The sequence below is a fragment of the Camelina sativa genome, chromosome 9 (genome assembly GCF_030686135.1).
Source record: "Camelina sativa cultivar CO46 ecotype springtype chromosome 9, ASM3068613v1".
Taxonomy (NCBI): Eukaryota; Viridiplantae; Streptophyta; class Magnoliopsida; order Brassicales; family Brassicaceae; genus Camelina; species Camelina sativa.
This window is the reverse complement of record NC_141888.1, coordinates 34,757,151-34,779,509: the sequence shown is the minus strand read 5'-3', so window position 1 is coordinate 34,779,509 and position 22,359 is coordinate 34,757,151. Positions and strand designations below refer to the sequence as shown.

At 34.5% G+C, this 22,359-nt stretch overlaps 4 protein-coding genes across 7 annotated transcripts; all 4 read left to right on the top strand.

The window, feature by feature from the left end:
• The first annotated feature begins 1,422 nt into the window (after positions 1-1,422).
• LOC104712846 (auxin-responsive protein SAUR78) lies at positions 1,423-2,439 on the top strand. Its single transcript, XM_010429825.3, has one exon. The coding sequence runs from the start codon at positions 1,814-1,816 to the stop codon at positions 2,171-2,173; it is 360 nt and encodes a 119-aa protein (XP_010428127.1). The 5' UTR covers positions 1,423-1,813; the 3' UTR covers positions 2,174-2,439.
• An 866-nt stretch (positions 2,440-3,305) lies between these two features.
• Positions 3,306-6,257, top strand: LOC104712845 (putative complex I intermediate-associated protein 30). 2 transcript variants are annotated; one of them, XM_087464600.1, is made up of 8 exons: positions 3,306-3,751; positions 4,271-4,335; positions 4,583-4,713; positions 4,883-4,939; positions 5,267-5,358; positions 5,476-5,556; positions 5,671-5,769; positions 5,872-6,257. In XM_087464600.1, exons 5-8 carry the CDS (start codon positions 5,296-5,298, stop codon positions 6,061-6,063), a joined length of 435 nt encoding a protein of 144 aa, XP_087320726.1. In that variant the 5' UTR covers positions 3,306-3,751; positions 4,271-4,335; positions 4,583-4,713; positions 4,883-4,939; positions 5,267-5,295; the 3' UTR covers positions 6,064-6,257. The 2 variants fall into 2 exon arrangements, with proteins under 2 accessions (XP_087320726.1, XP_010428124.1); XM_010429822.3 differs by having other exon boundaries at positions 3,366-3,751; positions 4,583-4,696.
• A 5,764-nt stretch (positions 6,258-12,021) lies between these two features.
• LOC104712844 (uncharacterized) lies at positions 12,022-13,883 on the top strand. Of its 2 annotated transcripts, XM_019229432.2 has the most exons (6): positions 12,022-12,510; positions 12,626-12,710; positions 12,804-12,871; positions 12,955-13,011; positions 13,128-13,336; positions 13,529-13,883. In XM_019229432.2, exons 1-5 carry the CDS (start codon positions 12,421-12,423, stop codon positions 13,323-13,325), a joined length of 498 nt encoding a protein of 165 aa, XP_019084977.2. In that variant the 5' UTR covers positions 12,022-12,420; the 3' UTR covers positions 13,326-13,336; positions 13,529-13,883. The 2 variants fall into 2 exon arrangements, with proteins under 2 accessions (XP_019084977.2, XP_087320725.1); XM_087464599.1 differs by lacking the exon at positions 13,529-13,883 and having other exon boundaries at positions 12,052-12,510; positions 13,128-13,505.
• Positions 13,884-16,864: 2,981 nt separating this feature from the next.
• Positions 16,865-22,265, top strand: LOC104712842 (uncharacterized). 2 transcript variants are annotated; one of them, XR_015565884.1, is made up of 12 exons: positions 16,865-17,325; positions 17,631-17,768; positions 17,873-18,037; positions 18,128-18,227; positions 18,326-18,356; positions 18,477-18,504; positions 18,587-18,739; positions 18,818-20,420; positions 20,516-20,723; positions 20,861-21,707; positions 21,801-21,863; positions 21,966-22,265. XR_015565884.1 is itself a non-coding variant. In XM_010429818.3 (11 exons), the coding sequence occupies exons 2-11, from the start codon at positions 17,710-17,712 to the stop codon at positions 22,028-22,030; spliced, it is 3,459 nt and encodes a 1,152-aa protein (XP_010428120.2). In that variant the 5' UTR covers positions 16,865-17,325; positions 17,631-17,709; the 3' UTR covers positions 22,031-22,265. The 2 variants fall into 2 exon arrangements, 1 of the variants encoding a protein (XP_010428120.2); XM_010429818.3 differs by having other exon boundaries at positions 20,516-21,707.
• Positions 22,266-22,359: the final 94 nt, after the last annotated feature.

Genomic DNA, 22,359 nt, shown 5'->3' with positions numbered 1-22,359 from the left:
CAATACAATGATTACGAATCGGAAGTAATTAGTATTCCAAAACTTAGATTGCTTGTCTGGTTCGGTTCGTGTGATCATTCCAGTCTATATATGCACACGCATATACGCATATATGTGCTTGTGTCATTTTCATTTTCCCGACTCTTGATTAGGTCTAGATGCATACGTACATAAGTTTATTAAGATAAGACATTGGATAGTTATCTAATATCTCAATGATGATTGATGAGTGAGTACTATTTTACTAGTATTTGATTACCTTTGCCATAACCAAGTATAATGTTCGACAATTTATAAAAAGAAGTATCAACTAAAATTCCTTAAATGATTAGCTTACCATCCACAACTTTTTTTTTGTTCCATAAAAAGACAGACAGTAAGGTCTTCTCCACCTAATTTCTTGGAAATGCCAAACTAACTTTATTCAAAACAATGAGCAATATCTTTGATATATTGAAAAGGCTAACTAAAAAGACTATTTACATTTTGTAAAAAAGAAAAAAAAAACATGATATGAGTAGAACCTATTTCTCCTCATATACTGTCAAATTAGTTTATATGGGTTTTCCAATCTTCATTAATTTGATCGAACGGTTTTGTAAATTAAGATATAATAAATTAATGTTATTCGTATGAATTAAGAAAACAAAAATTAGTCGACAGATGGGAAGTCATGAAGACCATATTTGTTATTTTGTATATATGAACGACAAAAAATTAGCATTATCGGGTAATATTGAACAAAATTGTGGACAAGATGTAATCGTTATCTAAAAACATCACTCTTTGTCCGATCATTAGACAACAACACGCAATAAGAGGTCGCCTACACATCTCTATACACACACCGCACATACGTATATATCTAACTATTTTATAAAATAAATATATTAATACATTATAGTATTATTAATTAAAAAAGCTTATTCAAAAAATATGAATGTTTATCAAGAATTTTCAAAATTGGATTTATGGTGTTATATATGACATACGTAGACGAAATTAATTTGTTACATGAAAGAAAATAAAATATAAACCTTATAAAAATATGTATATATATGTATAGTTTGTATCTAGAGTATCTTATACTGCAGAAGTTTTTGTCATGTTAATCTCGATTAATTGATTTTTTTTAATTAATATTTTTAGTATTAATCAAATTACTTGGGTTAGCGTCTAAAAATAGTCGATAGTTACATGATGAAATTATTCAGTCTATGCATGCATGGTCCAAAATACGGTTAATATTGATATATGTGATGTTTTTGATTCTTTAGTTTCTTGCTAATCAAATATTTTTTCTAAAGTAAATCGAATTGTATCGTGTCTCGTAGTTACGTATTATATTAACATTTCCATTTTCAAGTTTGAAAAATGTTTTAAAAAATATGTAAATAGTTTATGAATATGGCAAAATTTATCACAAAATTCTATATGTAATTAATTACAAGATACAAAAAAAAAAAAGGGAAAAAACAATGGGCAAAGACGATACTAGTTTTGCCATTTATGTCCTCATCTCTCTTAGCTGTTATGCATCAATCGGTGGGTCATGCACCTATACGTCGTCTCTCTCTTTCTCTCTATCTCACTCGATATATATATACACGAACCTTCCTCGTTATTTCCTCCCAAGAACATCTCTCAAACATTCTTCTTATTCATCCAATAATTTTTTGATCCCCACACACACACTCACATCATCAACCACATATAAAATCTCCTCATAAACCCTATAAACCCTAGCTAGTAGCTAGTTTCAACAACTCTCTCGTGTTCCAAATCCAAGAAACAGTTCAGCATCAATTTAGCAATGGCCAAAGTCGGGAAGCTGACAAAGCTCAAGTCGGCGATGAAGAAATGGCCTTCTTTCGCCAAGAACCACCACCACTCAACCTCGTCAGCCGCTGTTTCCGACGAGCTCTCAGAGGACAGCAATCTCCATGTGGTTTATGTTGGGCAGACACGAAGACCTTACATGCTTAGACCAGACATCATCTCTCATCCACTCTTTCAAGAACTCGTAGATCGATCTTCTAGATCATCCGTCGAGCAAGATCGTGAGATTGTTGTAGCTTGTGAAGTCGTTTTGTTCGAGCACTTGTTGTGGATGCTCAAGTCTGGTCAAGAAGGAGGATCCGTTGAAGAATTGGCTGAGTTCTATACTTATTGACATGGACCGATTGATTTTATACATTTATTTCGTATAATATATATATATTACATTTTTTTTTTTGTTCTTGTTTTGTTGTTGCTGATAATTTGTATTTTGATTCGATGCGGTGTGTGATCCAAACATGATCTCTTAAACCATGTCATTTGCTTCTGTTTTTCTGAGCATTTTACGATGATGAGCATATATATGTAGTTCCTTAAACCAACAAAGAATAATTTTCTTGATTAAGAACAAAAAAATAAATTTCAGCAGTTTCGAGAAAACCAAACTTAGTGTTCTGGTTAGTTTTGTTTCTATATATATATATTATAATGTTAATGTGGCGGTTTTGTAACTTATTGTTTCTATTTTTGTAACGTATCTTTCTCTATGAGTCATGAGTCTCATGACATAATAAAGAAGGCCTTTGATGATGTTCGAAATTTGCTTTAGTTCCAATTAAACAAATTAAAGAATATGATGACTCCAAATTCATTTTCTCTTTGATTATCTATATAAAAAAAAAATATGACAAGCAATGATTTATATCATCAAATATTCATGGTGTTTTTGTGCGTATCATTTGTGTATGGTGTCAATTTCAAATACAGTTTTCTTTTTTTTTCGGCGTATAAAAATAGAAAAAAACAAATGCAAACTTAAATTAATGGGTCGCTCTCATGACGCGTTGGTGACCTGGTCCCAATTTCATGACCCTACTCTTCTTTCTACTTGCAGATATTATATAATTTATTTAATTTTCAAATATTCCTAAACTTTCAGCCATACAAAAAAAAAAAAAATTTAAAGCTCACGAGATTAAATTAGTCGACATAATAAATTTATAATTAGTACTAATTGGCATTGTTCCGAGGTGGTGACGAAAGGGACGCGAGAAGAGGAATTTATAAATTAGTTAAGACCAAAAAATTAAATTTATAAGTTTTAAGTACGACGACGAAGCTCTCTAATCATTATATAAGCTCTAATCATTATATAAATAAAGAGTAATCAAAGAGAAGAGAAGTTTCTTTGTCAAGTTTTAATTAAGGCTTCTTAATTGATTCCGACACGCTAATGATTGACAAGTCACTCGGTGTGTCCTTTCCGCAAACTTCATGGGACTTCTTCTTCTACTTCTGTCTTCTTCATTACATTACATTACATCTCTCCTATATAGTAGTACTACTACTACTAGTATAATACTAGTATTATAAATTCGGTTGGTAGCTAAAAATTGTTATGGGTTTTGCTTGTTTCAACGTTGAGAAATTGGATTCGAACTCAGGTGTTGTGTCTTAGACTCTTAGTGGGCCGTGCAAGGTGATGGGAAGTTATGAACCGAACAACGTTTGGTGTGGGGTTTAACTAGGGGATAAGAAGAGTCTAGAGATGATGATCAGATTAAGATATGTCACATTTACTGATGACTCTAGTCTTTTGATATGTTTCATTTATGTTCCCACATCCCATGATTAAAGCACCAAACTTTTACAGTGTGACAAACACTCTAACTTAAAGAGAAGGTCTCAACAATAAAAAAGGGATTAGCAAAAGAGAGAAGGAAGGAAAACTATCTGAAAGCTTTTTCACCAGGTGAAACCAAAACTCATCCTTTGTCTTGATGATTTGTATTTGTTTGTGCAATTTCCTGTGGAATTCTCTATTGATTTTTTGGTTTCTGTGATCTTCTTTGGTCGCTGGTCTTTCTTGTTTTTTTGCCTATGGGTTGATTTGATTTTTACCAATTCTTGTCTTCCAAGTGTTTGTTGAAATGCCTCAATGGGAAAAAGGTAAGGTTTTTCCAGGGAATCTAGTAATGTGTTCTTCTCAGTTTGATTATTCAAAAGACCCTAGCTCCATCTCCGAGTTCAGCTGCAGTAAAATTTTCTTTATGTGTCTTCCATGGATAAAATTAGTATATCATTGGGTAATGCGTTGTGTTAGAGAGTTTCCAAAGAGATGATCTTTCATTTCTTTTTTGAGTAGAATTTGGTGATAAAGGTTGGAACTTTGAAGTTGCAATCACGTCTTATCAGTATGTGGTCTCCTAATGTATTCACCATTTTCATTTGGGAAGCAATTAACCAGCTAGTGTTGTTCTCATTGATCCAGGAACTTCATAACTATGTCACGGTTTAGATCATTGTGGCAAGCTTCGGTGAATGCAACAAAGAAGGGTACTTTTTCCATTTTTCTTCTGCTGCCTCATTGACGATGTTCAACTGATTGTATTTCTTGCTATTGGTGTGCATATAATTGCTATGAATACTAATTCTTGTTTGTAATCAGAGTCAAGTGCTTTTTGATTGGAAAGTATATATTTTGTATCAAGACTAGTCTCGCTGGGGACAAACTTTTCTCACCTTTCTGCTTTGCATGCTTTTAGCTAGTCTCTAACATGTTTTCACAATGTACATTCTGTAGCTCTAACGTGGGAACTCGAAGAATGGGTACCTCCTGTAGAGAAGTGTATATTCAAGTTCAATTCAAAAGAAGATCTTAAGACATGGCACTTGTATTCTGATTCTGAATATGGAGGTACTTAGAGCACACAGGTTGGAGGCATATGCTCATAATCACGTTACAGAACCTATTGCCTGTTTTGATATCTTCTTTTGCTTCATAGTAACAATTACTTAGATCAAACAAGATTCTGAATATATTCACTGCATAACTACTCTTCATGTGATCTCCTCATTATCGTGTTGATATTTTACTTTATAGGATTATCTTCGGCTTCGTTGGAAATTAAAGATGGAGCAAATGGATCAGATTGCACTGGTTAGTATGTTTTAATCAAGTGTGCCTTACCGTCTGTTGCTTTTTCGCTTGGGTCTGATACAACCAGTTTGTGCAAGGCAGATTCTTGAAACACAGCTATGCTTTTATGAGTTGTACATATTGTGATGATTTGCTCATAACTGGAGGCATGTAAACGTTATTGAGTATATGCATTAACGAGAAACCTTTTTTTCTTTTGAAAAATCTTGATCTACGATTTCCCTAGTTGAGCTGTTTGGGTTCTACAACGTACCTCTGCTGAGAGTATGAGATTTCTTGATATGCGCACCGTAGTTTCTAACTCTCATCATGATTTTTCCTTGATAGGTGTTTTCTCTGGGAATCTCTCTACGGAAATGAGCGAAGGTTCAAAATGGAATATCAGTCGGAGTGGTTTCTGTGGAATGCGGTCGAAGAAGGTTAACAACATAGCTTCTATATTTATTTTATTACTAATCATCAATTCACACCAAAGATTTGAGTGAGTTTAAAGCACAACTTAATTACTTAACTGAACCACCTTCCCATTTCTGTAGTTTGATGGCTTTATTGATCTCGACGGGTATGATTCCATAGCCCTGAGGCTCAAAGGAGATGGAAGGTGCTATATCTCTACTGTGAGTCTCATGCTCTTCTCAATACTCTCGTCTTTTTTGCTCCAGATGAAACACAAGGGTTCAAGGAGCACAACTTTTTTTTTTCTTAAAGACTAAACTGAGATTCCATTTCAGATATATACCGAGAACTGGGTGAACTCGCCAGGGCAAGCAGAAGATAACTCATGGCAGGCTTTTGTTTTTGCTCCAAAGGGAAACTGGTATACAGCTAAGGCAAGTCTCATACTTTCTTCTACAAATCAACCAGTGTAAAAAAAAGGCTGTTGTTGTAACCCCAAGTATGACAATTTTCTTCTTCTTCTTCTTCTTCTTCAGGTTCCTCTTACTCGCTACTTACCAACATGGAAAGGAAATGTGATAGATGCAGAAATGGAAATGAATCCAGGTCGTGTTGTGGGTATGTCTCTATCAGTTAACGCACAAGGAGGTGGTTTCATTGGAGCTAAATCAGGCGCAGGCGATTTCCGAGTAGATATTGACTGGATCAAAGCAGTGAGAAGGCCATGAACGATGAAGAAAAAGCTTTCTGATGAACAAATTTGAGAAACCATTAAAAATATACAATATGTTCTCTGGTTGACTAGTTTAACCGGGATTTGGGTAAACCGTATCCAAGTTGAAGAACAATAATAAGGCTTATGAATTGACTTACAGCAAGTTGATGGACCAAAAACGCTGCTTATGAATTGACTTGCAGCAAATTGATTGGTTCAAATAGAAACGAAGAAAATATACTATTTGGTCCCAAATGGCATGGCAAGTTGCTCAATTTACCTTAAAGTGGCGAGAAAGTTATATAATTAAACTAGGAAGTCGATCCGTGCATTGCGGCACGGAAGTTGAAATTCTTAATAAATTAACATTACTAATTTGCTATATGTTAACTTATTATTGGAAAAGAAAATTTATATACAAAACTGGTATTGCATATTTAGTCTCTCTCATTTTTTTTGCTATCATATATTGGTATATGTATCACGCAAAGTAAATTTATTTTTTACTTTACTTGATCTACCTAAAATCATTATTACTTTATCACATATTGATATTTTATTTCGTTTACCAAATCTATTTTCTTGCGATGCAATAGAATAAGATTTAGCTCTAGAACAGGCAGTTCGGGATGAAATTCTTGCAAAGAACCATCAATTTTTTTTCAAAAGATTAATGCCAGCCGAGATTGGCCTAGGCTTGTTTATGTTTTTCTCCTTCACAGATTTATCCTTGTTTTTAGAAAATATTTTGTATCAAAGCTATTGTAGTTACTACAATTTCTTTTCACCAATAAAGATCTCATATTTATCAAAAAAAAAAAATAGTTCAGATCATAAAAAAATTTAAATTAGAAATTTCATTACAATAAAGTTTTTATTAATCTACGATCGACTGGTCCGTAAAACAGTCTCGCGTTTGATATATTAGACCACATTACAAGAAACATTTTGTTTATTAGCTTAAAAAGTTATCTTGTTCTTTTGTCAGAAACCTTGCCTCCTAAAAAGGATGGACCAAAGAAAAGATTATGAATAATCAAATCGAATGATTAGAAAAAAAAAGAAATTTCACACGTTCCCAAAGATAGACAGATTTCAAAATTTTGTCACACTACTATTGTTCACAAAAGATACCGGCATTACGTATACTCTTTGAAAAGAACAATTTTAACAGACATATGAATGTTAGCATATCTATATATACATTTTCAAGTATATTTAGCAAATAAATCCCAAAGTTACCACCTATTTACAAGATTACCATTAGCATTAATTATTAATTTGTTTTTCATTTAATTAATTAATATTAAGTTTCTATTTTTGAAAACAAGATTTCCCATCCTAAATAAATTTCCAAAACAATTGGAACCACTCCCTTTAACATTAAGTATTAATTTTATAATTGATTTAATTAATATTAAGTTTCCAATTTTACAACTCCATACACTAATTTCCTAAACAATCGGTCTAACCAAGATACAAATTGATTTTCGATCTTGGAGGAGGATCCGTGGCCGAGATTTTTGATCTCAACGCATTGATTTCCCCTTAAAATCTATATTATTATTTTTGAACTACATTTTGTGTTATGCCCTTCAAGTTTTGGTTATTTATATTAACATTTTTGAAGTACATTTTGGGTTATGCCCTTTTAATTTTGTTTATTTAAAAAGTTATTTACAACATTAACCCCTAAAAAGTTTCCAAAACTAACATTACTTCAGATTTTGTTCCTAAATAGTTTACATTTCATTCCAACTAAAAAATAACAGCAATCAATATGAAAAAAAAGAACTCTCACATATTTAACTACACATTTTGTTGTGTTTTGAGATGTTCTATATCTGAATCATTCTGATTCTCATTTTATTTTCTAAAACCTGCGAAATTTGATTATTAACGTAAGAGAAACTTCGATTGCCATTTATTTAAATATTATAATTAACATATATAAACTTAATAAAAAATTTAACTATTACGAATATGTAAAATTAAAAAAGTCTAAAATACTATATAATGTGGTTATTTACTAGATGAGTTATAAAGAGGACATGTTGGAATTAATAAAATATCATTAAATTAGTGTTAACACGGGTTAAATCCTCATTTAATTATTTATCAACACTACTAATATTAGAATATTTGACATAAATTCAAGTTGATTTAAGTAAGATTGCGTAAAATAATTAAATCAGTAGGAAAAATGTGACTTAATTACAGCGTATAAATTACTGATTATGTATTTATATCCCTTACTTTTGGTTATAATAATTAAAAATCAAAATAGAATCTCAAACACTAAACAAAACAAACTAAATGTACAAACAAGTGTATTGCGAGTTAAAAAATAATATAAACATTTAGCCGCACAACAACCGGAAAATTTAGTTATTCCTCTATTTACAAAACATCTAATATTTAACAAATAAATACAACATAAAATATAAATTATATGTCCGCGGTGTACCATAGGTTAAAATCTAGTAAATATTCAAAATCAAGTATAAAATATATCATTGAAAAAAACTAACGGTATGATATTAAAAGGTAACAAACATATTTACCATTCAATTTGATATCTTATTCAAAGAATTTTAATAAAATATAAAAGATATTGCTTGCTCACAGATTTATTTTTATTTTGTATTACGTATTTAAAAATAATTTTTACTTTCACGGGTTTCATATGATGAATTTTTGCGGATTAATTTTTTTTGAATATGTTGTCTGACCCGCCTAGCGTGGCGGGTTTGGAATATAGAACCAATACTAAAACTATTCATTTATCTCATATATACTAAATATTTGTAAACATAGTTTTGAAAATAAACTTATAAATTATTTAGTATATGAACTACAAAATATTACACATACTACAACACATTCTTAATATTCAAAAAAAAAAAAATACACATAAATATATACACTAACATACTATATAGGCGTATACCTCTGTTTAATTCTAGAGAACAAAACAAATCTAGAATTTTATATTCTATCTAATAACAAATTTAATGTAATTAGGTTATAAACTTTATAAAACGTAAGAAAAAGAAAGAAAAATTCTAAATTAATTAGACAAAAATTTAATTAATTGAAAATTTGAAGACTAAATAAATTAAAAAATATTATTTAAAAAACAATAATTTATAACTTAGTACACCGCGGGTGAAATCCTAGTTGAGAGATAAAGAAGAAACAGAGTAAGTGACAAACTCAAAACAAAATTGATTTATATAGAAAACAAATAGACACAACAACACAATAACTTGTGTCTCTTCACACATAACCAACTTCACCACTTAGTCACCCTTAATTGAGTTTTAGTCTTGCATTGAGCTAGAATAACATTTGTGTCTCCCTCTTGGTAATTTCTTTCTTACCACACAAGGTATTAACTTGTCTCTTCGTCCCTTTGATGAAGTTCCTCCTTTTTCTCTTGTCAGTTTGACATAAGAAGATCTTGGAGTTTCTAATTCACGCAGGCTTCTCTTTTATCAACTTCAATTTTTCTACGTGAACATTTTCACGTCCCCTCTGTGATATTTCGTCACGTTTCCATACCAACCTTGTTCTTACAACCTTCTTCACCTTCTTTTTCTCTAAGGTGCACTTTTTTTCTTATCCTTTTTCGATAATTGGCTGCTTCTCCCTTCTCTCTCTTAGGAAGCAGCATCTCCCTTCTCTCTCTTAGGAAGCAGCATCCTTTCTTGCCTAGTGTCTTCCTTTGATCACCATCATCTTCACGTCTTTGTGAAACTTTTTCCCCCTCTTCTTCAGTTATCTTTTCCACTGGCTTAAGCTCCATTGTTCTCCGAGGTATGCTTCGTTCTTTGCTCCATTTTTCTCCAAGGTAAGTTTTCTCTTATGCTCCATTTTTTTCTATGAGGTTTCTCCTTTAATACTTGGTATCTCTCTTTGTTCACCGTCACATCTCTTTGACGTCTAATGTGTTCCCTTGAACCTTTTTGCTGAGAGGTGTTACTCTGTTCTTCCAACATACACTTCTCCGTGTTGTTATCTTCCTCACAAATATAACACCACTTTTTTTTGCTAATTCGCCATGCTCTGTTTCTTTCAACAGGCGGCTTCTCCGTCTTATTTCAGTTGAAGAACTCTTCAAATTCTCAACTTCATCGAGTGATGTCTTCTGAGCATCCTTGAGAAGATTTTTCTATCTCCTTCATCTCTTTGGAACCTTCTTCTTGAAGATATTTCTCTTCTTCTTACAACGAAGTTCTTCTTATTTTGTTGTGCTTGGACAGGATCCAAGACCCTATGATACCATGTTAGAATATTGAGAGAAAAAGAAGAAACAGAGTTAGAGACCTTTGTCTCTTCCCTTTTAAAGAAGACAAGAACAAAACTGAAACTTTATTTAAAATCTGAAACTACCAACTACACAATGGCTTGAATCTCTTCCCACTTGTGCCTCTCCAATGAAACAACACAAACAAACTAACACGTCAATACCAGATTTTGCAACTATTAACCATAGTCAGTTATAGCCAACAATGAAGACATGAATTAATCTATATTTGCTGGGTTCAATTGGCAAAGTTTTAAATCACAAAAATGATAAAAAGGTAGACAACAACCATTTCGTACAAAATGATTTATAATCAAGGGGCCTAAAAAGAAGTGCACCATTTTAATTAAGCATTTCAGCCATTGAACATGTTCTTTCATCGTTGGGCTAAACTCCGTATAAAACCCCAAAGAAGAAGACGAGACAAAACGGATCAATCACGATGCTTTAGTAATTCTAAAGCTCATTTTAATTTTAATAGATTTTGTTCGTCCACTGAATATTATGCAAAAATCTAAACCCACATACTCAACACTATGTGAACAACAATTGTATGGCTATGAAAAGAACCCAAGAATTTGGAACTTACGAAAGTAAGATTGATTGAAACGTTGGCGGGAGTGTACAATACATGATACACTCTAGATCAGTGGACAGAAAATCGTCGTCGACTCGTCGTGGAAAATAGGATTCAGAAGAGGATTCCTTAAGTTTTGTTTAACGATTTCTGTTTCTCAAAGATTCACAAAAGATTTGTGTTGGAATTCATAATTCAGAATGAGGAACAAAATCATTTTACAATTCAGTTTCATTGGTTTAGGTATAGAAATGAGGCTGAAGAGGCACAACGAAAGATGGTGATAATTAAAAAGAGGGAGAAACGATGTTTCACAAAAGAACCCGAACAAAATGTTGTAATTGAAAGACACACCTCTTGGTTAGTTGGTTTCATACAACGATGCTTCACCAGTGTAGGTATATAAATCAGTATGAAGTGGCACAACTAATGGTGGTGAGATCTAAGCATAGAAAGAGGTGATGCTTCACATAAGACGTGATTATGAATAAAAAGTCGCGATTAAAAGGACACATCTTTTGGTTTAGGGAACGAATTTTCCATTAAAAAAAACCTCAGCCCTTAGATTAAGAAGAGACTAACCTCAAGCGTTGGATTACAATGATGACATCAGCAGTCCCTTAAAAACTGGTTTGCTATTATTATATATATAGATTCTTGAACCAAACTTTTTCAAATGTATTTGACCTAATGTAAGTTTCGTTATACAAAATCCCTAATTTGAATTTTAGCAAGATCATAGTGTAGAGTTATGCATAATATTCTACTAATTTAGAAGCAAATATATACTATACATAAAGTCTACAATTAGGTGGGAAAAATGTTTCTTCCTTGATTAGTCTTTTGGGATATGGTTGATAAACAATAGAAGAAAAGAAGAAAGAATGAAAAGCAAATGTATCATGTTTTGTTAAAAAGTAAATTGAAGTGAAAGTAACTCTCTTTTTTTTCTTTTGCTTTTAATTTCTCATTCTTCCTCTAAAAAGAAAACGTGAGTAATTTTGTCGTGATTTTAAATATAAAAAGTTGCATAATATTCCGTTCATTTAGTTGTCAAAACTAGGGAAAAAATGTCGTCTAAGTTCAAAATTGGGTTGCACTCACAAAGAAATACTAAAATAAGACTAATACTCAAAAACTTTTTTTTTAAAAAAGTTGATGTCGAAAACGAGTTTAAAACATAAACAACTAGTTCAAGTGGCGAGTTTCTCGATCATTCTTTAATACCCCCCTCACCCTATGTATATATATAGTATAATAGTACAACACAAGAAGGCACGATACCCAAAATATCAAAGAAAATAAAAACCACTGCTTCTTTTACCTTCTCTTTTCTTCTTCTCTTCTTCCACGTCCACGCGTATCCACACAACATCTATACATATACATCAACTTCCACATCTATATTCCCTCTCTTTGCTTCCATTAAACTCCAAAGAAGATCTCTGCTTTTCATTATATTTCATCCTATAATAGTATCATCAATGGAGAAGGAAGACTTGTACGCTGTTATGAATTTGGACAACGAATGTTCACAAGGAGATCTCAAACTTTCTTACAGGAACCTTGTTCTGGTTGGTTTTTCACTTGTCTTTTTTGGCTTTTTCTTTTTATATTGGTCTGAATGCGATCCGGTTTTGCATTTTCTGTTGATTAATATTGGTTTTTACTTTTTTTTATGTGTGTTAGAAATGGCATCCAGATCGGTTTCATGAAGAGATTAAGAAAGATGAAGCCAAGATGAAGTTCCAATCCATTCAACGAGCCTACTCTGGTAAACTATTCATCCGGTTTTCTCTTTAACCGGGTCTGATTGATTTATTGGTCTGTTCCGACCGTTTTGTTAATCAAACTGTGTTCACAACAGTTTTGTCGGATTCGAACAAGAGGCTGCTGTATGACGTCGGTGCGTATGATAGTGATGACGACGAAACTGTAGGTTTCTCTTTTAGCTACTAACGAATTTTTACTAATTTTTTTTTTCTAACAAAAAAAATACAAATTTTATTGCGTTGTAGGGAATGGCTGATTTCATAAATGAGATGGTGACACTAATGGCTCAAACTCAATCTACGGTAAACATATCATTACTTCGTTACTATTACTAATTCCTTAGTACTACTAGTAGTTACTATTGTGATGATGATGATGTTAATGGTGGTGAGTGTGATTTTTCCATGATTTGAAACAGGGGAACGAAAGCTTAGAGGAATTTGAAGAGTTGTTTGAAGAACTGTTGAAGGATGATGTGAACGATCAATTCATCAAAACTCGTTCATCTTCGTATTCGCCATTTAGTAGCGCGTCTACTACTACGGTCCATAGCGATGATTTATCAAATGATATACCCAACAAAATGAACACTCGTGACAAAACTATGGTTGTATAAGTTCTAGTAAGGTATTTTTAGTTTATATAACCATCCTTGTTGATTTTTTTTTTCTTAAAACTTATTTGTGTTTTTTTTCCTATGTATATATATACTACATAAGAAAAAGCATATGTAAATGAAAATATGTATGTTGTAGAATTATTTTCAGAATTATCATGAAACCGATGTTGACCATAATATTGATGTTTTCATAAAGGTAGTAGGGTGGTCCATGGACGAGATTTCCAAGTTGGCAATAGAAGATCTAAGAAGTAGAGCATTAACATTCAATTTTTTTTTTTGTTTGTTTGTTGGAACTTGATTTTTATTTAATTTTCGTTGTCGTGTTGCTAAGATATGGTATGTATACAATAAGTTGAACCTTCTAGTTCTAGGTCGTTTGAACCTTATTTTTGAGGTATGTAAGGTTCGTGAGAGAGAATGAGTTTGTGTCTACTACATTAAAACACAATGCATACGAAAAGTGTACAAGAAAACCTAAAAACCAATAAAATAAATAATAGACAGGAATCTAGCTATTCGATAAAGCTAGAAGACTCGTATTCATATTTGTAATTATGAAAAGTGTGGATATTTTCGAACTTATGAATCTCCACGAATTCTCGTATTTGAAAGTTTGATCCAGTCTGTAATACGAAAAAATTAAAATATTGGAAATAGTATCTTTCTTCGCCGTGAGGAATATAAACTTTTTGGAAGTAGGACCAAGTGACAAAGCTACTCACAAGTTGTCTTTTTTTTTTGGGTCGTAAATAATAAATCTTCACTATATTTAGACCTGCGATTGCGAGTCTTTTTTTTTTCTCCCTATGAAAACGAAATATGATTTAAATTAAATTGTTGTGTAGAAACTAAAAATCATGTTGCCTAACTTTGTATGGTAAACAAAATTACAAGTTGGATGACATAATACATAAATTTGTTGTTATTAGTTAGTACAAGTTGAGAATAATTAGTGTCCTCTACACTGAATCTGGTCCATTACTTTACATTTGACATCAAAGTTGCTCAACTTGTAAAAACCGCTGCCTATTTTTGTTCCTAAAAGTTGTTTTCTTTTGCAATTTGTTTGGCATCAATTCTGATTCTGTCAAATAATGTTACAGTATTCAGTTTTATAATTATTTATGAATTTGTTTGTTTTGTTGATGTTTATTTATGAACATAGTATATTATTTATGTTGTGAATTAGTGATCTCCATAGTCCTTTAAAGTAAATGGTATATCCGAAATTAAATTCGGATTAAGATGCGTGGCTTTTGGATATTTATCCTTAACATATGTAACAGTAAAACTATGTTTTTCAATATATATTTAACGATTTTCTTTAGTTTAAAAACATTCATATCATGATATCTGGATCCAAAATCGGTCTTCACTATTTGAGTACAAATCTCTGAAATTTCACATATTTAGAGTGGATTAGACTGATTTTGGCTCCTCATCATACTGAATTTACTACTTTGATATTGACCATTTCTTTTTATCGTGCATCAGTATGTGACTAAAATGAAAAGAAAAAGACAAAACACTTTTTAGTGTTACAAAAATATGGGCTAGCTAGGTCGAGTGCGTTAAGGTCCAATATATCAAAACCTAAATATGGGCTCTTAAGACCAATTTAATACTTTTTATTGTTCATGTTTCATCGTGTCTCATTGCTTGCTGATTTACTGGTTCAGTCCAAGCTGCTTAGTGTATGTTTTTGTTCTGTTGGCCACAAATGACACCTCTGATTAGATTTAAAAAAAAGAAAACGTTTTGACCAACCAAACACAACCATAACGATACGAATAAGAAAAGCAGTACCACATTAACAAACATCTTTTTTGCAAGAAAAAACTTTCTTTGATTTGCACACATTGAATAATTCTATATATAGTTGCACAAAAATTAAGTTGGGGTGGTACGGAATCTGTGTCATATTAGTATAAATATTACTAATAAAGTTAATTAAGAAGATGTGGGTGATCTAATAACTAATAAGATGATTTTGATTAAATCATACTAACAAAAATGGAGGGAAAGAGAAATCATAACAAACGCAATGATGTGGCCATGTGGAATTGTTGGCAACCACCCTCAAAACATCCAAAACATTAGGTTCGTTGCCGAAATTAATCAGATAATTAATGAGATTTGGTACAGTATTTCTTATACATTTAATAGAAATTAATGCTACATTTAGAATTAATGTTAGGGTTTGATTGGTGAATATATTACAATTTCCATTTGTTTCTCACCTAACTGATCAACAAAATCTTTTCAGAACCATACTCGTATTATAATCTTTACATGATTTTGAAAGGAAGAAGAGGTCATTGCGATAGTAGAGAGAAAAGTCGCGCGCGTGATACTCACTCGCGGCGATTTTTTCTCTCCCAACAACTTCTTCTTCTGATCACAACCACGTGCACTGACGGCGGGTCCTCCGTCAATTCCGGTGACGATGAGGACCCTTCAACCCATGGCGCTTCATCCGCGACCCCGCATCATCTCGGCGACACCATGGAAACAAGATCAAGGGGGCAGTGGAAGGGAGAAGCATCTGCGCGATCTCACCGGTAAAGAACTCTATCGGCGGAATAGCGACGCAGAGTGGAAGAAGGTGGTTCACGGCGAGGAACGGCGAAGGAAGACAGGTAGATCTGGGGTCGGAGATTCTGGAGGCTTCGCTGGATCGGACTCGATAGGGGAGGTAGACTCCGATCTGGCGAGGCTAAACCACCGTCGAAGGTCTCTTTTCTACTCCCTACTGTCTTCTCCTTCACGACCGAGCAAGAACTCTCCTCAACGACGACGAGATCGATGCTCTTCCTCCTCCTCAACGCGGCTCTACGGTGGCGGGATGGACAACGGATCTTGGATCACCATCTCCGTTCGGCTACCGTCGTCCAGGCTTACCGGAGGTCCTGATCCGGTAAGCATCCGCAGCTTTGTTGGACGGCGGCTACAAACGTGTTTTACGTTTGTAGATTAGGGTTTTCAGCTTTGGTTTGGTTCGATTTGTAAACCCAGTCGGTTTTGTATTTTTCATTGGTTTAGTTTGGTTTGGTGTAACGGGTCGGGCCCTTAGGGGATTGTGTATGGGTTTATATCCGGAAATAGCCCATTAGGCTTATATTTTTAATAGAATACCCTTTAACAAAAAAAAGAAGAGGTCATTGCAAAAAAATAAAAAAAATAATTACAAACCGATAATTTTATAAATTTTATTTTCACTATTTCATAAAGTTAATAACAAGTTCTAAAAATTGTTACTCTTGGTGAAAAATATTTACTGTTAAGTTGATGTTCACTAGACTATATACCATTGACTTCTTCCCCATATGAAACTACGAAATTACCCTCATCCTTAACCGGGAGAATGTATACCTAATGGTAACAAATTGGTAATCGAAAAATCAACACTAAACCAAGTAGAAGAAAATCGGTTTAATAAAAGAAGCTACACGTAGCAGAGGAGGGATTCGATAATATTTGATTTTTAGCTGTCTCGGTTAAGAAATCGAACCGGTGTAAGAACTTGAGGGTATATTGGTAAATTCATCACCGAGGTAGTATCTTTTGTTTTTCCAAATCGAAGACGACATTCGACGGAAAAGAAGCTGTCTGAATAAGGAAACACTCTCTCTCTCTCTCTCTCTCTCTCTGCCTCTAAAACACGCTCCGCATATTTCTCTCTCTAAAGGCAGTGTCTTTTTGTACATAGAGAGAGAGAGAGAGTGTGTGTGAGAGTGAGTGTGTTGGTTTTGAGCTTGGTTATAAAGAGCACAGAGCACAGAGAAGTGGGAGAGAAGAAAAAAGAAAAAGGAAAGATTTTTGCATTTTTGTTTTGAGCAAAACCAGTAGTGAAGTGACAACATTCTTAAGGGTTTCTTCTTCTTTCTTCTTCTTGAAGACGGTCTAGTGCCGAATTAGAACTTCGATTAAGCTAAGAAAAACTGAGAATTTGAAAGGTCCCCAGCTCAATGCTGGATCGGCAAGGAGGATCTTGGTATGTTTCTTTTTGATCAAACCCTGCATATCTCGAATGTGGTAGAGTTTTGCATGACTTTTTAGATTTCTGAAGCTTGGGTGTTTTGTTTTCAAGTTTGGATTTTTATGTTTGGGTTTACTTTAGTAGTGAGAATCAGATCTGAGAAGCATCTGTGTCTGATGACTAGATCCTCGATTTCTCTGTTTTGTATATGAGCTGTGTTGTTTTCTCTTCCTTTTTTCGGGATTCATTGTCTTTGATTGAAGTTATATTCCGTTTCTTTTTTTTTTTTATTAAACAGTTTCTATTATTGTATATCTCAGGTTTCTTGGTATGGATTTGAGATTGTTCAGTTGAATTCTGTTTAATCTCAGTGAATATCTCTGTGCTTCTTGTGAAAAAATGAGGTCAGATACGGTTCTTGATTATGCGGTATTCGAACTGTCCCCAAAGCATTCACGGTGAGTATATGTTTCTCTTAATGTGGTCCTGATTTCTTCCACTTTTGTTTTTAATTTTAATTTTTATAAAGAAGTAAGTTGTGTGTGTGTATTTCTTTTGACAGATGTGAGCTGTTTGTATCAAGTAATGAACAGACAGAGAAGCTAGCTTCCGGGTTGATTGAACCCTTTGTCTATCATTTAAAACTTCTTGAATCACAGGCGTCACCTATTAGATTGGAGGTTGAGAAAAGCAACAACACTTGGTTCTCTAAAAAAACATTAGAGAGGTTTTACAACAGATGATAATTTAAATTCATTTTTAGCAGCCTTTCTTTTTTTGGAATACTAATAGTTTTCATCCAACATTTGTCTCTCAGATTTGTACAATTTGTTAATAGTCCAGAAGTTCTGGAAAAGGTCAATACATATTATTCAGAGATGTTACAGTTGGAAGCAGCTCGGACATTATATTCGCAGGTTGTAACTTGTAACCACTATTTTTGAAACTTAACTTCTTGTTGTGATTCTTGACCGACCTTTACTAAATGTTCTGTTGTCTTCTTTGGTTTTTAAAGCGGAGCGAAGACTCAAAGTTTGGTGCATCAGGTGTGTTTGTTTTCACTGTTGTTGTTACTTACTTGTATGGTTTTGTTTTTCGTTCTTTTTGCAATTCCGGAGAACATTGATCTTGAACATCAATTTGAATCTTATTTTCTTCGGTTTCAGATGATGGAGCCGCAGCAGATGCCACCAAGTAAAGCTTTTATGCCTTTATGTTCATTGTGTGTGTTTAAAGAGTTTTTCATTGATTACTTGTTTTTTTTCTCTATACTCAGGAAGGAGCTCTTAAGGGCAATAGACTTAAGACTTGAAGCTATTAAAAAGGACTTAACGATGTCCATTTCTCATGCATCAGCTAGCGGTTTCAACCCTCATACTGTTTCCGAACTCCAACAGTTTGCTGATAAATTTGGTGCACATCAGTTGAAGTAAGCCTTTTGTTGTTTTCTACATTTGACTATTTTTTCGTGTTTTGTTGTTTGATCTAATTGGAATATTTCTTTCAGTGAAGCATGCAGCAAATATATCTCACTGTGGAAGAAAAGGCCAGACTTGATCGAAAAGGATGGGACGCGCCCGAAGCAAAATGCGGTAAATGAAACAGAACATCAAATGCAACAGTGTGCTGCTACTACAAGTACCAAAAAGAATGAAGAGGAAAAAAATGATGAAACTCTGGATGTAACCTCGTCTACAGTTAAGACCAGCCAACACACAAGACGACTGAGTGTGCAGGATAGGATTAACCTCTTTGAAAACAAACAGAAGGAAAACTCAAACTCTGTGGGAACCAAACCTGTAGCTCTTACTAAATCTATCGAGCTGAGAAGACACTCCTCGGATCTTACTTCCTATGATAAACCTGTCCTCAGAAGAAGCAGTATTGTGAGTGACATGAGCATTGATTTGACATCGGAAAAGAAGTTGGAGAGTGTCCCAGGGGATACCTCTTCGTTTGTTCCTCATACCATAGGTCTAACTGATTTAAGTGAAAGCTTTAAAAAAGGCCATGAGGTCGAATATGAGCTGAAGAGTGACTCCGAAAAAGTTGGTAGTGAAGAAGCTTCTCGAGAAAGAGTCATGAGTTCCAAAACTGTCACTGAAAAGAGTTTAGTTTCAGGAGTTGAAGAACCTTCTGATGCTCAGTCCAGATCAGTCATTGATTTGAAAGACTCTTCTTCTTCAAAAAACCAGACTGATAGTTATCTTCAGAATGTCATGAGTGATGCTAAATCCAGACAGAGAGAGGAGGGTTCTGAACTCAAAGCCAACAATGTATCACAATCATCAGCCATGTTTCCTTCTCGCCATGCACGATCTCGGTCAGCCCATATAGAAGCTAGTTTTCAGGGGGATTTGGCATCTCAACCGCAGTCTAGATCTTCTTTTGGCAGGATCAAGAAGAAAGAAGTGGTTCCATCAGAGGAACAACCAGTATTATCTCAGAAACCACAATTCAATGACGATGGGGAGGGCAGGCAGGTTCGAGCTAACAGTAATAGGTTTCCAACTGCATCGGTAGATCAAATACAGAGGACAAGACTGTCAAAGGATAATCCGGGGGCTAATGATGAGTTGAAAATGAAGGCAAATGAGCTTGAAAAACTTTTTGCTGAGCATAAACTCCGAGTTCCAGGGGATCAATCAAGTTCTTCCAGACGTGGTAAGCCAAGTGAAACCCAAGTTGCGCAGCCAGAGCCATCTCATCATTCTATAGGGGTTGCAGACCAAAGGCTTTCTCATTCTATAGGCGGTTCTGGTGATCTTTCAAAGCTCATGACTCCCTTGGTTGGTGATAAAGACAAAGGAGGTGATGCATTGCGAAGGAATTTTTCGGACGTTAGCCTTACGGATGATTCGAAAGGAAAGTTTTATGAGAAGTATATGAAGAAAAGGGATGCTAAACTGAGAGAAGAATGGAGTTTGAAAAAAGGTGAGAAGGAAACAAAATTGAAGTCTATGCAAGAGGCTCTTGAGCAAAGTAGGACTGAGATGAAGGCTAAGCTTTCTGCTTCTTCGTCTGAGAGACAAGATTCACTTTCAAGTACTCGTCAGCGTGCAGAGAAATTCAGGTCTTTTAATTCTCGGTCAAGTATGAAAAAGTACCAGGTACCTTAGCATTAGGTCCACTTCGAAATGTTCTTCCTCTCTTTCTTGAATGGTTAAGACGTGTTATATTGATGATGAGACTGTCTTTTTGGCAGCATCCTATAAACTCATTTCAGAGCGAAGAAGATGAAGATTGCTCTGAACAGAAACCTCGGGCGAAAGATAAAGCAGCCAGTGGACAACAGCAATTAGTTGGCAACAATGCTTCTCGGAGCTCCCAAGCTAGAAAGCCTCAGCCCAACAACAGGAACATGTCTTCTTCTAATACCCCGCGAACTGCAGCATCGGTTCCAAAACCATCAGGTAAAGTTTCAAACACCTCTTCTGGGAGGCGAAGATCAGACAAGTCAGTCGCACAATCTGTTCCAAATTTTTCTGAACTTATAAAGGAAAACACGAAACCATCTTCTTTAGCTGTCAAAACTACTATGCGATCACAGGTGAGAAGTAGTGGTCGCACCAAGAATATCAAGGAAGATACACCTCTCCAAAGACCTCGATCATTAAGGAAAAGCTCTTCTGGGAGCATAGACTTCACAGAATTTTCCACTCTCTGCTCCGATGATATGAAGGCCTCTCTAAGAGTGAACTCTGATATATCTGAGAGTCTAAGAAATGAAGAATATGATGAGCCTGAAGCTGAGGCAGAAGAGGTCTTGGAGAATGATGTTAGAGATGATGATGAAGAAGAGGAAGAAGTGGAAGCACTAGGTTTTGAGGATGAAAATCCAACACTAAGCGAGGTGTATGAGAAAGTAGATCATTCAAGAGAAGATAACTGTAGTTTCTTGCCTGCCACTGTGCCTCCAACATTTCTTACTGCTGCCTCATTAATGGACTCACCTGGAGAAAGTCCTCTTTCTTGGAATGCAAACCTACAACACTCATTCAGCTATCCTCATGAGCACTCGTCTGATGTTGATGCTTCTGTGGATTCTCCCATGGGAAGCCCTGCGTCATGGAGTTCTCGGATGAGAAAGAAATGGGGAACGGCTCAGAGTCCTGTTACCGTTGCTGCTGCTGCTAATAACTCGTCTCAGTTCCAGTCAAAGAAGGATTTAAGCAAAGGGTTTAAACGGTTGCTAAAGTTTGGAAGAAAAAGCCGCGGTGCAGAAAGCTTGATGATGGATTGGGTATCTGTAACGACTTCTGAAGGAGATGATGAGGTTGAAGATAGGAGAGACTTTGCGGATCGATCATCAGAGGATTTAAGAAAGTCAAGAATGGGATCTCTACAAAGCCATCTCTCTGAGGATGGGTTTCATGAGAGCGAGTTCCCTGAACAAGGTAATTCTAATGATATTTGCTTTTTAACCGCTCTTAGTTTAATGCTATCACGAGTTCTTACATATTTGGTTGTTCGCATGTTTCTTTTTCAAGCTTCCAATATCTCTGTATCCGAGTTGAAAGATGATCATCAAATGTCTGGAAGCAACTTCAAAGGTCAAAACTTGTTTTTCCTTTTTTCTTTGCCTATTCACTCATGCTGAATGCAAGATTTCTCCATTTGATCTTCCTCTGAATTATATTATTTCTTCATTACAGCGCAAAAGTCGTTCTTCTCGCTCTCCACATTCAGGGGAAAAGGAAATGATGCAAAGCCAAGATAAAGAGATTAAGAAAAATCTTGCATGGATTTGGCTGCGCAGGTAAAGAGAGAAAATAGTCAGATTCTTTTGGTGGGTAACGCAAGATTTCTGGTACCATAACTCAGACGGGTCCTTATCAGCCGGCTTAGTAATTTTGTCGATTGTTTGTGTACATTTTGTTTAGCGAACAAGATTTATCCGAATTTTTGTACCTACATCGTGATTTTGAGTCCAATTTGTTTCTGGCCTTCTTATACTTTGATGCGCATGCAACGAAATCTCTTTTTCCATAACTTAGGATCAAGTGTTTAGCTCTCTTTTGTACAACCTTCGCAGTAAACAAAGCGCAA